At 52.1% G+C, this 15,946-nt stretch overlaps 1 protein-coding gene across 8 annotated transcripts in view; it reads left to right on the top strand.

Annotated features, from left to right (window-relative positions):
• The window catches only part of LOC123102900 (SAGA-associated factor 29 homolog A), a 47,858-nt gene that overhangs the window by 16,330 nt on the left and 15,582 nt on the right, over positions 1-15,946 (top strand). For 6 of the 8 annotated variants that reach the window (XR_006449463.1, XR_006449464.1, XR_006449465.1 and 3 more), the window contains exons 6-7: positions 9,050-9,109; positions 14,585-14,735. Coding sequence is in view for 4 of the 8 variants with exons in the window: in XM_044524359.1 (XP_044380294.1) it covers positions 9,050-9,109; positions 14,585-14,735 (211 nt within the window). In the remaining 4 variants the exon portion in view is untranslated. The remainder of the gene's footprint in view (positions 1-9,049; positions 9,110-14,584; positions 14,736-15,946) is intronic. The other 2 variants (XR_006449466.1, XM_044524360.1) reach the window with 1 other exon arrangement.

The raw sequence follows: 15,946 nt of genomic DNA, 5'->3' as shown, positions 1-15,946 counted from the left end.
AAGCATCGGCTACTCGATTGGTTGCTCCCGATTTATGCACAATGAGATAGTTAAACCTCTCAAGATATGTTGCCCATCTTGCTAGCATGCAACCAAATGCTTTTGATTTCTAAAATGCTTAACGGATTGATGGTTAGTGTAAACGATGAACTGTTTCCACAATAAATAGACTTTCTAAGTTCTTAAAGCTCTAAAAATAGCATAAAATTCTTGCTGATAAGTACTACATTTTTTCTGAAAACACACTTCATTTTATTGAAAATGTAGAGGAGTGCAACAAGCAAGCCTACTGGGTGACAAAAATACAAACAAGAGTCTGAGGGGCTGTTTGGTTCTAATTCTAACAATGCCACACTTAGCCACACATTTTTTCCAAACTTGCCTAAGGTTGGTTGAATAAAGTTGGAGCCACAAGTTGGCAAGCTTAAGGGAATCTTGCGACACTATGAGTATGGGATGTGGGGCCCTAGTGTGGCAAGAAACACCATGCCTAACAGCCTAAGGTGTGGCATGAACCAAACACCCACCTAAGTTGGTTAAATTTGTCTAACCTTAGGTGTGACAACTTGAGGCAACCTTAGTCTGAAACCAAACAATCCCTAAAACAACACTAGAACACACTCATGGGATATCCCAGTTTCCAGATGTGGAAATAATTGACCCTTGTAGAGTACAATGTGGGATGAGACTTGGAGTACAAGACAAGTCGTAGCATGTTTAAATTATTCTACTCTTATCTCCTTATCTCTACACAATTATACTTCTAACACCTGACAGCAATGCCCTAAGGCCATTGGCCCCAGCTTTCGCCTAAAGCCTCACTTTCTCTTTGATCCTGGCCACCACAGAGGAGGTGCTTGGCCTGGCATGCTCAAAAATGCACTCGTTGCGTTGCTTCCATATCAACCAGCAAGTGAGCAGCGTTATGGAGGCGAAACCCTTGCGCAACGACTTTGGCGTGCGGTGGTGAGAGAAATGCCACCAATCCATGATGGGTCCCCCTGAGCCCAAAGTCAAGACGGCGTCTCAAACCAAACTTGCTGTGAAAAGGACAATAACAAGTAGGCGTTTGCATTGTTTCCTAATGTTGATCGCGAAGGAGGCAGGTGGGCGCTCATGTGGTAAGCTCCGGCTCGCTAGTCTTTTAGCAGTCCAGCAACAGTCCATGGTGGCGAGCCAGAAAAATAACTTACAACATGTTTGAGCGTGTTTGGTTCGTGGGAGTTAGAGATGGGGAATGGGAGTTGAGGTGTAAAGAGACTAAAAATCCACTGATTGTTTAGAGAGAATGGAAGTTTAAGTGGGAAAGGAAATGGGAGTTGAGGGTGCCAATTCCCACCGATTTCTACCCATGGGGGGACCAAACAAGCGATGAGAGTAAAATTCGTGGGCAGGACTTCATCCTGGACTAATTCCCATCATATACCAAACAAGCGATGGGAGTAAAATTCTATTTCCCACGCCTAATCCCTCGACAAACTCCTTCGTGCAAACTCCCATTCGGCTACGCAAAGGTTACCAAATAACCTCGTGCGGCGCCCACGATCTCCAGTTTAGCTTCCAAGATCTCCAGTTTAGCTTCCAAGAACCAGAACGTGAGGCGCCAAGGAAGGAACCAGGGTAGCAGGAGGGGGCGGAGTAAGAGCCGCTCAAGCTCCACCTCAAATTAAGTGAGACTCATCGGCGAGTTGAATTTCGCTAACAGCAAGCCAGAGCTTGAGAAATTGCAGGAGCGCAACTCCTGAGAGGTTGCCACGGATGTCCTGCACCCAGGCGTGTCCGGTGAGGCCCTCTGCCAACGTCCTCTTCTTCCGGGTGTGCTTGCCCATCAGCTCGTACACCTCGGGGGGCAATTTCGAGCAAACGGTCTTCCTCGAAGGCATAGTGGTGCCGTTCCCCACCTGCATCAGGGTGGAGGCAAAAGAAGAGACTTCTGTCTGCATTGCTGAATTGGAGATCGAGGTTGAACCAAGGCCCGCTGGGATTAGTGCTTCTCAGCAGGAGCCATCTCAACCTGAACCACAACCTTGTGCACTCTAGGTCTGAAATATCCAGCCCTCCAAGGCTCCGACTTGTACAATCATGGCTCCAGTTGCCGCCATTGGTAGTCCCAAACCTCCCACAAGAACCTTGTTGAATTTTGTCCACGGCTCTAATGAAATTCTTATGAGGCGCCGTGGATGGAGGTGTTAAAGTTGTGTCGAATATTAGTGTACAAGGTAGGTTACAATTGGACTCTGAGCTGTATGGTGTGTAGATAGGATTACGGAGTGTCCTAATAGGACACTTGTATCCTAGGCCTCTTTTTTTTGAGTTAAAACAAGACTTCGTTCATTTGAAATAATCAGTACATCGTTTGTGAGGGGGTAGACACACGATGTAACCTAAGCCAACATAATAGCAGAGGTACGCAGGGGGAGCCGCTCGGCGTGTGCCGGCGCCCGGGTGGCCGGTGTGCGGTATTGTGACGGTGTCATGGGGAGGAGCGCCCGTAGTCAGTCCTCGGGGATGTAGCCATGACGGTGAACCTCGTTAACAAATGTTGGTGCCGTGCTCGTGTGATTGCTTGGTCCTTGGTAGATCAACTATTTGCCTCGGATTTATTCTAACAAGTGGTATCATGAGCTAAGTAAAATGTACGGGCCGCCACCGCCGCTCCCACCACCCGCGCCCTCCGGACCGCCGGCTCTCCCGTGGTACTTGGTGCCCGCGGCCCTCACCAGAGGCTACCCGGTGCTACAGCTGCCGGCCGCTCCAGCGCCGGCTTGGCCGTAGTGGCCCGCGCCAGCGCCCGCGGCGCCACCCGCGTCTGCCGCGCCCGCCCCAGCCCCGTGGCCGGCCTGGTCCGCGCCGGTCCCGTCTGTGCCGGCTGCATCGGTCCACACGCCATCGCCGCCACCCAGCGTCGGCTTGAGTCAGGCCACTCTCGGAGGGCTCCCGATTCAGCAGGTGCGGTTTCCACCGTCGCCTTCTCCGATTTCGGCCTGGCTCACCGGGACGTCGCCACCGCCAGTTTACACGGAGGCCGGGGACCCGTGGTGCCCCCGCTGCAGTTCGGGGCACCGTCATCCGCTCTCCGCATCGCCGAGCCGGTGAGCACTGGCGCGCCGACCCCGACGCCACCCTGGTTCGCCCGGATCGACTTCGCCACCTATGACGGCTTGGATGACCCTCTTAACTGGTTAAACCAGTGTGACCAGTTTTTCAGGGGGCAGCGCACGCCTGCGTTGGAGCGCTCTTGGCTCGCTTCCTACCACCTCCGGGGTGCAGCCCAGACATGGTACTATGCCCTCGAGCAGGACGAGGGCGGCATGCCTCCCTGGGAGCGTTCCGCGAGCTGTACCTCCTTCGTTTCGGGCCCCCACGGCGTGGCAGCCGCCTGTCCGAGTTGGGCCGTTTACCCTTCACCTCCACGGTCCAGGATTTCGCCGACCGTTTCCAGGCTCTGGCGTGTCACGCACCGGGGGTGATGGCGCTACAGCGGGCTGAACTCTTCGTCGGCGTCCTTCCCGACCACATCCGCGTGGACGTCGAGATGAAGGGGCCCCAAGACCTGCAGACGGCCATCTACTATGCTCGGGCGTTCGAGCAGCGCGCCTAGGCCTTGACACGGCCAGCCGCGCCTCGTGGGAGCCGACTTCCTCCACGGCCACCGCCGCCCGCACCTGCACCTTCAGCTGCATCACCGGTGACCACCCCGGCCGCGACTCGGCCTTTCCGGCGCCCTTCGCAGGCAGAGCAGCTCGAGCGCCGCCGCCCGGGGCTCTGCTTTAACTGTGACGCGCCCTACGCCCCGGGCCATGTCTGCCCGCGCCTCTTCTACTTGGAGACGACCGACGAGACCGAGGACGAGGACACCGATGCTGGACTCGGGGACCCGGCCGCCGCGGAGGTCGTGCCGGCACCCGCGCCCGCGCCGGCTATGGCCCTCGTCGTCTCACTTCACGCGTTGGCCGGCATCCGTAATGAGCGAACGATGCTTGTACCGGTCACGATCCATGGCGAGACTCTGGTGGCCCTCTTGGACACGGGTTCTACACATAACTTCCTACCTGAGGCTACCATGCGGTGCCTCGCGCTACAGCCGATCGGCGGGGAACAACTGCGGGTCACCGTCGCGAATGGCGACCGCCTCCGCTGCCATGGGCTTGCTCGGGACGTGCCCATTACTATCGGCGACGAGCACTTCACCATCACTTGCGCCGGCATTCATTTGGGCTGCTTCGACTTCATCCTCGGCGTCGACTTTTGAAGGACTCTCGGTCCCATCCTTTGGGACTTTGACGCTCTGACGATGACCTTCTGGCGTCTCGGCCGACGCATCCGGTGGGAGGGTGTTGGAGGCACCCCGGCGACGCCTCCGCTCCAGCTGGCCGCGGCCACCACTGAGGCCGAGCATCCGCTGTTAGATAACCTCCTGCAGCAGCACAGTGATCTCTTTGAGGAATCACAGGGCCTTTCGCCGGCCCGGGTCTACGACCACCGTATTCACCTCCTGCTAGGCTTGGCACCGGTGGCAGTACGACCCTACAGGTACCCTCAGCTGCAGAAGGACGAGTTGGAGCGGCAGTGTGCACTCATGCTTGCCGTGGGCATTATCCGGATCTCCACATCACCCTTCACGGCGCCGGTCCTCCTCGTTCGCAAGTCGGACGACACGTGGCGCTTCTGCATCGACTACCGCGCCCTTAATGGTCTCACACTTAAGGATAAGTTCCCTATCCCGGTGGTCGATGAACTCCTGGATGAACTACATGGAGCGCGCTTCTTCACGAAGCTGGATCTCCAGTCGGGGCACCATCAGGTGCGCATGCATCCAGACGACATCGCCAAGACGGCGTTTCGGACTCATCACGGCCACTTCGAGTTCTTGGTGATGCCCTTTGGCCTCTCCAACGCCCCGACGACGTTTCAGGCCTTGATGAACGATGTCCTTCGGCCCTACTTATGTCGGTTTGTGCTCGTTTTCTTTGATGACATTCTTATCTATAGCGCCATCGGTCGCTTACCTCGGCCACGTCATCTTGGCCGAGGGAGTGGCCATGGACGACAAGGTGGCGGCCGTCGCCGCCAGGCCGATTCCGCAGTCGCCCCGGGCCCTTCGCGGCTTTTTGGGCCTTGTGGGATACTACCGGAAATTCATCCGGGAGTTTGGTGTCATCGCGGCCCCGCTCACACGCCTTCTCCGTCGCGACGCCTTCTCTTGGGATGCGGAGGCCACCACCGCGTTTGATGCCCTTAAGGGGGCCCTCACGACGGGTCCAGTCCTGCAGATGCCTGATTTCGACCTACCGTTCACCGTTGACTGCGACGCCTCGGGTGCGGGTTTCGGTGCGGTCCTTCATTAGGGCGATGGACCCCTCGCATTCTTCAGCCGGCCCTTTGCCGCCCGCCATCTTAAGCTGGCGGCCTATGAGCGTGAGCTCATTGGCTTGGTGCAGGCGGTGCGTCATTGGTGGCCCTATCTTTGGGGTCGCTCCTTCCGGATCCGGACGGACCACTACAGCCTCAAGTTCATGCTGGATCAGAGGCTCTCGACCGTACCGCAACACCAGTGGATCAGTAAGCTCTTCGGGTTTGACTTCACTGTCGAATACCGTCCGGGTCGCCTTAACACGGTCGCCGACGCCCTATCTCGGCGTGACGCCGACACTGACGATGGGTCGGCTGAGGGAGCGGCCTTCTGCATCATCACCGGGCCCTCCTTCGCGCTTTTCGCCGACATCCGGCGGGCGACGGCCGCGGCGGCCGACGCGCTTCTCCTGCAGCAGCAGCTCGCTGCGGGGGAGCTGGATGCGCCGTGGCGCCTCGCTGACGGCCTGCTGCTACATGGGCGTCGGGTTTTCGTTCCGGCGCATGATGATCTTCGTCACTAGGTGCTGCGCCGCGCTCACTCGGCGGGCCATGAGGGTGTGCAGAAGACGCTCCATCGTCTCCGCGCCGACTTCTACATTCCAGGTGATCGTGCCTTGGTCCGTGACTGGGTGCGGTCGTGTGTGACCTGCCAGCGCAACAAGACGGAGACGCTACGGCCGGCAGGTTTGCTCCAGCCTTTGGAGGTGCCATCCCAGGTCTGGGTGGACATTTCCATGGACTTCATCGAGGGCCTCCCCAAAGTGGGCGGCAAGTCCGTCATTCTCACGGTGGTTAATAGCTTCTCCAAGTATGCCCACTTCATCGCGCTCGGGCATCCCTACACGGCGGCATCTGTTGCTCGGGCCTTCTTCGACGGTATTGTCCGTCTCCACGGGTTTCCATCCTCGATCGTCAGTGATCGGGATCCCGTGTTCACTGGACATGTATGGCGCGACCTCTTCCGGCTGGCAGGCGTTAAGCTCCGCCTGAGCACAGCCTTCCATCCTCAGAACGACGGCCAGTCTGAGGTCGTTAACAAGGTGATTGCCATGTATTTGCGTTGTGTCACAGGTGATCGCCCTCGCGCATGGGTCGATTGGCTATCATGGGCGGAGTACTGCTACAACACCTCTTATCACTCCGCCCTCCGTGCGATGCCGTTTGAGGTGGTGTATGGCCGGCCACCCCCGCCGATTCTTCCGGTTGATCCGGCCCTGGCGCGGACCGAGGCGGCCGGGGTTCTTCTACGGAACCGTGACGAGATGCTGGCAGAAGTCCGGCAACGCCTCCTCCAGGCCCAACAGTTGGCCAAACACTACTACGACGGCAACCATCGCGAGGCGGAGTTCGTGGTGGGTGATTGGGTCTGGCTGCGTCTACTTCATCGCTCTACGCAGTCCCTGGACACCCGTGCGAAGAGGAAGCTGGGTCCTCGTTATGCCGGTCCCTTTGCTATCCTGGAACGCATTGGGAAGGTGGCTTACCGTCTTCAGCTTCCGGCGGGTGCACGGATCCATGATGTCTTCCATGTGGGTTTGCTCAAGCCCTTCCGTAGAGAGCCACCTGCGGTTTCCCCCACTCTACCGCCGGTTGCTGATGATCGCCTACTTCCGGAGCCGGTGAAGGCGTTGAAGGCTCAGCTGCGTCGTGGCTCCTGGTACGTGTTGATCCAGTGGGGTGGACTTTCTGAAGAGGATGCTACTTGGGAGCAGCGCGAGGAGTCCGCCAACACTATCCAGATTTTCAGCTCGAGGACGAGCTGTTTGCGCAGGCGGGGAGAGATGTTATGACCGGCCGGGCCTACAGCCGTAGGAGGCCCACCGGGCAGGCTTAGGCCGCAAGTTATCTTAGTTTTATTTTCAGATCGTGGTTATATATACAAGTTGTAAGACTATTTTCAGATTAAGCAATAAGACTATTCTGTTGCCCGGCTCCCAGAGGAGCCGGAACCCTAAAACCCTAGCCGCCTCCTGCTTGTGCCGCCGCCGCCGAACCGCAAGGACGGCGCCTCGCCGCCGGCCGCCGCGCTCCAGCCCTCGCCCACCTCCCTCTTTTCCCTACAACCTACGCCCTAGGTAGGGCAAAACCCCAGTTCCTATTCTGTGGTGTTTGGTGCATATGTCAATGTGCGGGTGACAAATACAGAAGGAGACGGAGTGCTATAGCTGTGGGGCATGTAAGAGACTATCCGGAAAAAAGGATGAGACAACTGCGATTTTGACTCAAGGTGACACAGGGCGACGGTGAAATTTCGGTGAAATTTCTTCAAGTTTCAGACAGAGGTCAGGAAAGAGTGGTGATGTTGAGTTCAGGTAACTCTTATATGTGGCGTCCAATAGGTGAGTTGTTCACTTTCATGCAGATCAGTGATCGGTGTGTGATGGTGTCGAATGAATACTCCGGAAGTTGGGATCACAAACTTGTGTAATGAGGAACTTAATTTTGCGCGAGTATTGACTGTGAAGGGACTAAATTTGCAGGTGGAGTTACATGGAGTTTGGGAGTAGCAGCGGTGCTCATGGCGTATCTCAAGTCCAATGCACATGGAGGTTCGACGTATCGATGAATCCAAGATGATGGAGAATATTCTCCAAGGTGGAGTTTGTTAGAGTTGTGTCGAATATTAGTGTACAAGGTAGGTTACAGTTGGACTCTGAGTTGTATGGTGTGTAGATAGGATTACGGAGTCGTGTCTTAATAGGACACTTGTATCCTAGGCCTCTTATATACGAGGGGGTAGACACACGATGTAATCTAAGCCAACATAATAGCACATGTATGCAGGGGGAGCCGGCAGCGTGTGCCGGCGCCCGGGTGGCCGGTGTGCGGTATTGTGACGGTGTCACGGGGAGGAGCGCCCGTAGTCAATCCCCGGGGATGTAGCCATGACGGTGAACCTCGTTAACGAATCTCGGGGCTGTGCTCGTGTGATTGCTTGGTCCTCGGTAGATCAACTATGCGCCTCGGATTTATTCTAACAGGAGGTAAGCATCGAGTTGACCATGGCGACCCTCCCTATGTTGGACATAAGCTTCGCCTTCCAGGAAGGCAGTCTGTTGGCGATCTGGTCGGCGAGGCGTTGCATCTGGTTGCTAGATGGCTTGCTCATGGTCAGGGGGATCCCTAGGTAAGTGATTGGGAACTGGCAACCAAATTGCAAGCCGATCGGCGTCTTCTCGTCGTTGCTGCAATTGATGGCAGTGGTGGCGCTCTTTTCATAATAGGTACCTAAACCCAGAAGTGTCGCCGAAGAGCATGAGGATCTCCTTGGAGGCAAGGCGCATGCCTGCCGTCGGGTTGCAGAAGAACCACGTCATCCGCGTACAATAAGAAGCATGGGAAAGCAGACAATGCTGGAACAGCGCGATCACACCACAATTGGAGGCATGAGTCATGAGCCGGCTCAAGCCGGCGACCACCAGCTAAAAAATCATTGGGGAAAGAGGGCGCAGCAGCGCGAGCACACCACAGTTGAGGGCATGAGAGTCATGAGCTGGCTCATGGCGTTTCATTGGGGAATGAACTTGGGTTTGAGAGTATTGTTTACGTGCGATCTTTGTTTACTAGATAGACTATCAACTTCTGAGTAAGTACAAATGCAATTGCCATGGTCATTATATGCAATACAATTTATAGCAGGTTAGCCTATACTATTCAGGGAAGTAGTACTCATTCACTCTTAATGAATTTGCAGATTTGAAGTACTGGATGAGGAGCCTGGTGATGATGAAGAGAGTGCCCAAAAGTTTGAGAGGTTTATGTCACAAAAATATATTCCCTTTGTGATTTCTTTGTAGTGTACGGGCGAAAAATGTTATTCTTGATCTATTCTGAAATGTCCTCAGAACACTGCTAATCCGTAATATTCCGTGTACCTTAGTTAGGCGAGTTAAGCAAATATTTTACTAATAAAGGGCCAATTTTGTTTTGATGTGTGGAGCTGTTCTTCACCACAAGTTAGGCCAATTAAGCAAAAAAATAAATTGTTAGGCACTTTTAAGCTATGAACCAAACAAGTCATGAGTGTACTTGACCCTTGTCAATTGTTATCCCTATCCGAATATGTAGCACTCTCTGACTCTTAAATCATGCACTTTTCACCTCTAGGCTTCTCTTTCTGCCGTCTAAACAGCTATATCGTGGATCATTTCCTAGCAGCTACACATATACTCCATCCGTCCCAAAATAAGTGACGCTGATTTAGTATAACTTTGTACTAAATCAGTGACTCTTATTTTCGGACGGAGGGAGTACATCTTAAATTCTGGACATTTGACTGTTTTTCAATATTGAGGGCACATGTTGAGGACGCGCTAGCTTCTGTGTTGCCCTTCTGCTGGTAGCTTACCGAAAAAGGCTTTCGCCCCGCTTTATAAATAAAGCAAACCACCAAGCACAAAGTCATCAAGGTACCAGCCAAACAAGTGAACAACACACACACACACACAACGCCAACGCAGGCAAGGTCCAACATACACGCACGCAAACACTACACAAGGTTCAGCTGTGGGCACAGCACAACAAGCTCAACACAGAAATGAGGCACGCACAACACATAAACGGCGGTGGTGGCGAGGAGAGAGGATCTAATCCGGCTCTGGAGGTGGTGGGGGAAGCGGAGAAGCCATCCGGGGAGCCATCGCGCGAAGCTGGGTGATGATGGAGGTGATGGCGTCTCTCTCCCTGGGGTGGCTAAGCGGCCGCCAAAGCTGCAAGTAACCAGACCATTTGAACAAAGCGTCAGTAGCGCGACGAAGAGGTACGTGCTGAATCACAAGCTTATTCCTAATAGTCCAGGCTAGCACACCGATGGCCAGCCACCTAATGTGGCGAGACGCGGGTGGTGACGCTTGGAGTTCGGCGAAGAGAGCAGGGAAGTTGTTGTGGTCCCAGCTTCCACCCACCAATTCGCGGAAATAGCTCCAAAGAAACTGCGCGGACACACAGGAGAAGAAGATATGGTTCGTATCCTCTTCAGGTCCGCAGAGCGGGCATCGCCCGTCCCCAGGGCCATTGCGCTTCAGGACCTCTATGCCGGACGGAAGGCGGCAGCGAACCCATTGCCACAAGAAGATCATAATCTTTAAGGGGAGCCGGATCGCCCAGATGGTGGTGAGAGCCTCAGGACCCGGCGAAGGGGCTATAGCCTGGTAGAGGGATTTAGAGGAGAATTGCCCAGAGGCTCTAGACGCCACCTATTGCTGTCCTCTCCCATCTCCAGGTCCGGCTCGTGCAGAGCAATGCAGTCGAGCAGGTCCTGCTAGCTTGAATGCTGTCTCCTTGGCACCTATGCATCTACAGAGACCATTGAACTTTGATTTTTGTTGCACACAGCTTTTATTTTCACTGTGTGTCGCTGCTCCCTGCACATGCACTATTCTTTCCTTGTGGTACATTTTTTTTTATTTTTTTTGCTAGCTGTCTTTTGTTCTCTGTCATCTGAAAAGAGAACAAATGTAATAGAACTCCAGTTTTTGAGGCGGTGTTAATGGGGAACCACATTGTTTATCCCTTTTCACATAACCACAGCCTTTTGGATATTAGGCAACACAGCAACCAAAACAGAGGATATGGCACCCTTTTGCCAGATGTTCACTGAACATGCGGTCCATGCTGCTAAGATTTGGTGGTCAGAGAGGCAAAAGGCTGGGTTAGTACGGTTATGTGAAAAGAAAAGAAAAGAAAAGAAAAAAAAAGGAACTGTGGTTTTGCCTGAGCACATCCGGATTAGGTGTGGTCCTGTGTAATTTACTCAGATAAAAAATGTTGATGAGTTTCGATGTTAATGGTGTTGAACCGGTATGGGCCAAGCCCATCTAGCTTTGTCACTTAGGGCCCAAGCCCATGAGGAGGTGCTGACCTAGAAGAAGGCATCAGTCCTCCCGTTCCCAAGTAGAGCAGCCACACACACAGAAAAGGCTACCAAGAGAGAGGGGGGCTCCTGCGACTACAACATGGTATCAGACCTAGGCGGCGACGATGGGGCCTGATGGGAGTAGGGCGGCGACGGCGGACCTAGGAGGCGGACTGGGCTCACCTCTGCGCGGGCTCCTACCTCTTCCCCTCATTCCCTTCTTGTTCCCTCTCGCGGCTGTGCGCTGGCTGGCCTCTCGCAGCTGCAGGGGAGCTGCGCCAGTAGCTGCGTGCGAGTGAGGAAGACAAGGGGGCGGCGCGAGCTGAGGAGATGCGCATACGGGAGGGGCTGTAGAGGGGACTGACAGGAGGGTTGCTGCTGGAACTGCTGTTGTGTGCAGCGGCTAAATCAGAAGGAGAAGTGGGGCAGTGTTGTGCTGCTGATTGAAAGGGAACTGGAGACTGCTGATTCTGCAGAGGACTGTGAGCGGCTGTGCTTCCTGCTATTGTTGGCTGTGTAGGCTGTGTCCGAAGATGAGTGAGCCAACATGCCTTGCTGAGGCTTTCGAGAAGCTAGCTAAGATCCTCGAGGAGTCGAAATCTGGGGCCATCGTTCCTCAACAGGAAGTGGCTCAGAAGATCGAACTGTCGCCCATGGACATGAAGTTAGAGGGGGCTACCAATTATCTGAGCTGGTCCCGAAGGGCGTTGCTAGCTGTGGAACAGAAAGAGCTTGATGGGCACTTGTTGGGTGCTGTTGCTGAACCAGGAGACAAGACTACCGTGGAGGGAAAGAGATGGAAGGTCATAAACTCTGTGCTCATTGGCTGGTTGTTGAACTCGGTGGTGCCCCCCATTGGACGCTCTGTGGAGGGGCTATCCACATCCGCTGCGATATGGACGACTCTGTCCACCTTGTACTCAGGTAAGGGCAATGTCATGCTCATTGCTCAGATTGAGGGGAAGATCAGTCGGCTGCATCAAGGTGATGACATGTCAGTGATGACATATGTGGCAGAGCTGCAGGCTTTGTGGGCAGAGCAGGATAACTGCGACCCTCTGGAACTCTATGATGCGGCTTGCATCGAGTCAGGGCGCAAGTGGATTGCACGCAGGCGTGTGCTGAAACTGTTGGAGGGGCTTAGAGGTTGCTTTCATGGCAGGAGGGCATCCCTGTTGCACCAACCTCTCCTGCCCTCTATTGAGGAGACAGAAGAGTGGACATCTTGAGGTGGATGGCTATAGTGACTCTGATTGGGCCAGTTGTCAAGATGATAGAAGATCAACTTCTGGCTACTGTGTGTTTGTGGGAGGAAACTTGGTGTCATGGAGAAGCAAGAAACAGGCTGTTGTGTCTAGATCAACAGCAGAAGCCGAGTATAGAGCATTATCTCAAGGGTTATGTGAGATGCTCTGGGTGAAGTACCTACTGAGCGAGTTGAAACTTCTGAGGAAGGGACCCTTGAAGGTGTGGTGTGACAATCAGTCAGCTATAGCCATTGCTAATAACCCAGTTCAGCATGATAGGACAAAACATGTGGAAATTGATCGCTTCTTCATTAAGGAGAAACTTGATGCTGGGATCATCAGTCTTACTCACGTCAGCTCTGGGCAACAGTTTGCAGATTGCTTGACAAAGGGACTGGGAACGAAGGACTGTAACTTGGCATGTGACAAGATGGGAATGATAGATATCTACCACCCATCTTGAGGGGGAGTGTTGAACCGGTATGGGCCAAGCCCATCTAGCTTTGTCACTTAGGGCCCAAGCCCATGAGGAGGTGCTGACCTAGAAGAAGGCATCAGTCCTCCCGTTCCCAAGTAGAGCAGCCACACACACAGAAAAGGCTACCAAGAGAGAGGTGGGCTCCTGCGACTACAACAAATGGGTAAACATTAATCTGAGCCTCTGAGGTACCTTCATTTGTGGTGAGCAGATCAAGTGATGCTTTGTCTTTTTGCCACATAAGTGTTACTTTTTCTTGAAATTAATTTTCTTCTGATATTCTTTTCCCTACTAGTGTGTAATGAAAATCCCCCCCTAATGATATGCCGTAGGCCAGCTTTGGGAGTAGATGAGACCCATAAGAAACTATAAGAAATAGATGTAGTTAAGGACACCTTAAATTCGGCGATGCTGTTTGCGTATTTGATATTCAGGGCTAACTCTCAAGAAGCTGAAAATGTTATTTGTGAATTGATTACTAGTAGATGAATACACTGGGCCCCTTTGGACTATTTGACAGCAATGAACTAGCTAGTACTCCCTCGGTCCACTATTATAAGATGTTCTAACTTTTTTATGGTTCGGATGTATACAGACACATTTTAGTGTGTTTGTTCACTCATTTCAGTCCGTATGTAGTCCATATTGAAATATCCGAAACATCTTATATTTGTGAACGGAGGGAGCAGTTTTTTATCGGACATAGTCAGTAGTTTATATCAGGCATAGTCAGCAATGAGCTAGTCAAACATATGGAGCTTTGGGATCTTTTGTCGGAGACAGTACTGAAACCAGGAGTAGAGGACTGGAAACTCTTAGCCTGTGGACATTATTCGGCTAAGTCAGTCTATAGAGGTTTTTTCCAGGGAGCTACCCTTTTTGAACCTTGGGTTCGCATCTGGAAGACCTGCGAGCCGTGCAAACGCCGTTTTTCATGTGGCTAGTGGTGCACAACAAATACTGGACTGCTGATTGTCTTGCTGGCATAATATGTGTATCTGAGCGCCTGAAACCCTAAGCTTTTGTCGTCCAAAATCCGCTACTTTGAATTTGGTTTTTGAATTTCTCGTCAGCTCTGAACTTCAGTTAGACAGATCCCTGAGATAAGGTTTGTAGGTGGCCGGGTGTGTGCCTTGTAAGGGTTCTTACCCCTTCTTTTCCTTCTCAATGTAATAATACACAGGTCTCCTGCGTGCTCGAGAAAAAAAGATATCCAGCGCTGTGATATGCTTCATCAAATTCTTAGTTAGTTCAGTTGAATTATTTGTTGGTCTGGACTTTTTACATCCAATAGTAGATTCTTGCTAGACTTTAGAGCTTACCTACTTGTGCATCTTCAAATATTGTCAAAATTTATGTACCCACCCTTGTATGTACAAATTTGCTTTCCCCTTATTTCTTAAAGGTCCATCCGATCATTAAATTTCTCAATTCCACATCAGTTGTCATATTGTACTATTTCTTTACATTTTGTTCTTTTTTATTTGTATGAATTTCAGTGAGACCACAGCTGTTTTATTGACTTTCCTTTAAAAAAAATCTATATCCTTGCAATAAAAAGTTTTATTGGTACACTCTGGGCTAATTTGCCTTATCCTTAATGTCTGCGGCCCATAAACTGATGCTGTTCCATCCCAACCATGTGTACAGGAAATACAAGTTGCCTATGTCATATATTATTCCATTTCCAAAGAAAGGAGATCCGTCTAGTGCTCAGGATTTTGGACAGGGTCGGCAAGTCTTAGCTGTTTATCCTGGCACAACAGCATTATATAGGGCTACCGTAGCCTCTCAACGTAAGGTAACATCTTAACATGCACATGAATCTTCGGCAGATCATCAATTCTTCATAATAATGTGACTTTTTGTTCTGTTCACAAGGTTGGACATCCATATGTGTGGATGTATTAACTGTCGTATTTTCAGCTTCATCTAGTTATGAATTCAATGGTGCCATTTTATTCTGTGTGAAACAGTCTCCTTGATTGTTAAAACCATTTAAATGGAGGCTACCTAGGAAGTGGGAATTTGAAACTTATATAGGCTAAAAGGTGGGGAGTAATCTGAACGTCAGAATATTTTGTTATCATAGGATCATCTTCCACCAAAGTAGTGAAACTGCTAAGCATTGATTGGTGCTTACTGATAGGCGAAGCTTGTTATAGTGTATTGCCTGTTATTCATATGCATCATGTACCCTTCCATTAAAGGACAGACCCAGTGTTGGAAGCTCCCACACCAGGTGGGGTCTGGGGAGGATTATACGAGGCAAGCCTCTTCCCCATGCACAGTGCAATGCAGAGAGTCCACGTCGAACCCGGGACTCCTTGGCACAAGTAGGGATTACTTCACACTGCGCCAGGCCTGTCTTTTTACCCTTCCATTGTAATGCTTAAATTAACCAACTTCAACATATTTAACAAATTCGAAGAACTTGGGAGAATTGCATGGTCATAGTGTTAGCTCTCATTTTCCCTCCATATGCTCCAGATAATTAGTGGTAGCATGGTGTTCAAGGAATTCCTCTTGGATTCATGGACTCTATTTCTGGCCTCTTGCCACCAATCCCGGAATTCAGGAGCATTTTGAGGGTTGACCTCGCTCAGATTTGCCCAAAAAAGCACTGAACTCCAAATGATGGTCACTACACTGCAACCCGTGAAGAGATGATGAGCGAATTCTTGCGCAATTTGCAGAAACAGCATGCAGCATTATGAGGCAAATCACGCTTAGCGAGACGGTCCGCTGTCCAGGCCCCTGACGACCAGCGAGAGAAAGAGTTTGCATTTTAGAGGAGCCTTCCAAATGGTGCAGGCAGTACTACACATGACCAATGCAGCGAAGTGTGCTTTATAAACAGATTTCGCCGAGTATGTACCTTTAGGATGAGCAACAGAGAAAAAATCCCGACGACTCAGAGGTGCCAGGGATCCATCCGCTCCTCCCCAACTCCTCACGCGTCGCCCCGCACGGCGGCCGGGGGGAAATCCTAAATCCTAAGCCGCCAGCCCC

This window comes from Triticum aestivum, chromosome 5A (genome assembly GCF_018294505.1).
Source record: "Triticum aestivum cultivar Chinese Spring chromosome 5A, IWGSC CS RefSeq v2.1, whole genome shotgun sequence".
Taxonomy (NCBI): domain Eukaryota; kingdom Viridiplantae; phylum Streptophyta; class Magnoliopsida; order Poales; family Poaceae; genus Triticum; species Triticum aestivum.
Note: the sequence above shows the minus strand (reverse complement) of the source record. Positions and strands in the feature narration are given on the sequence as shown.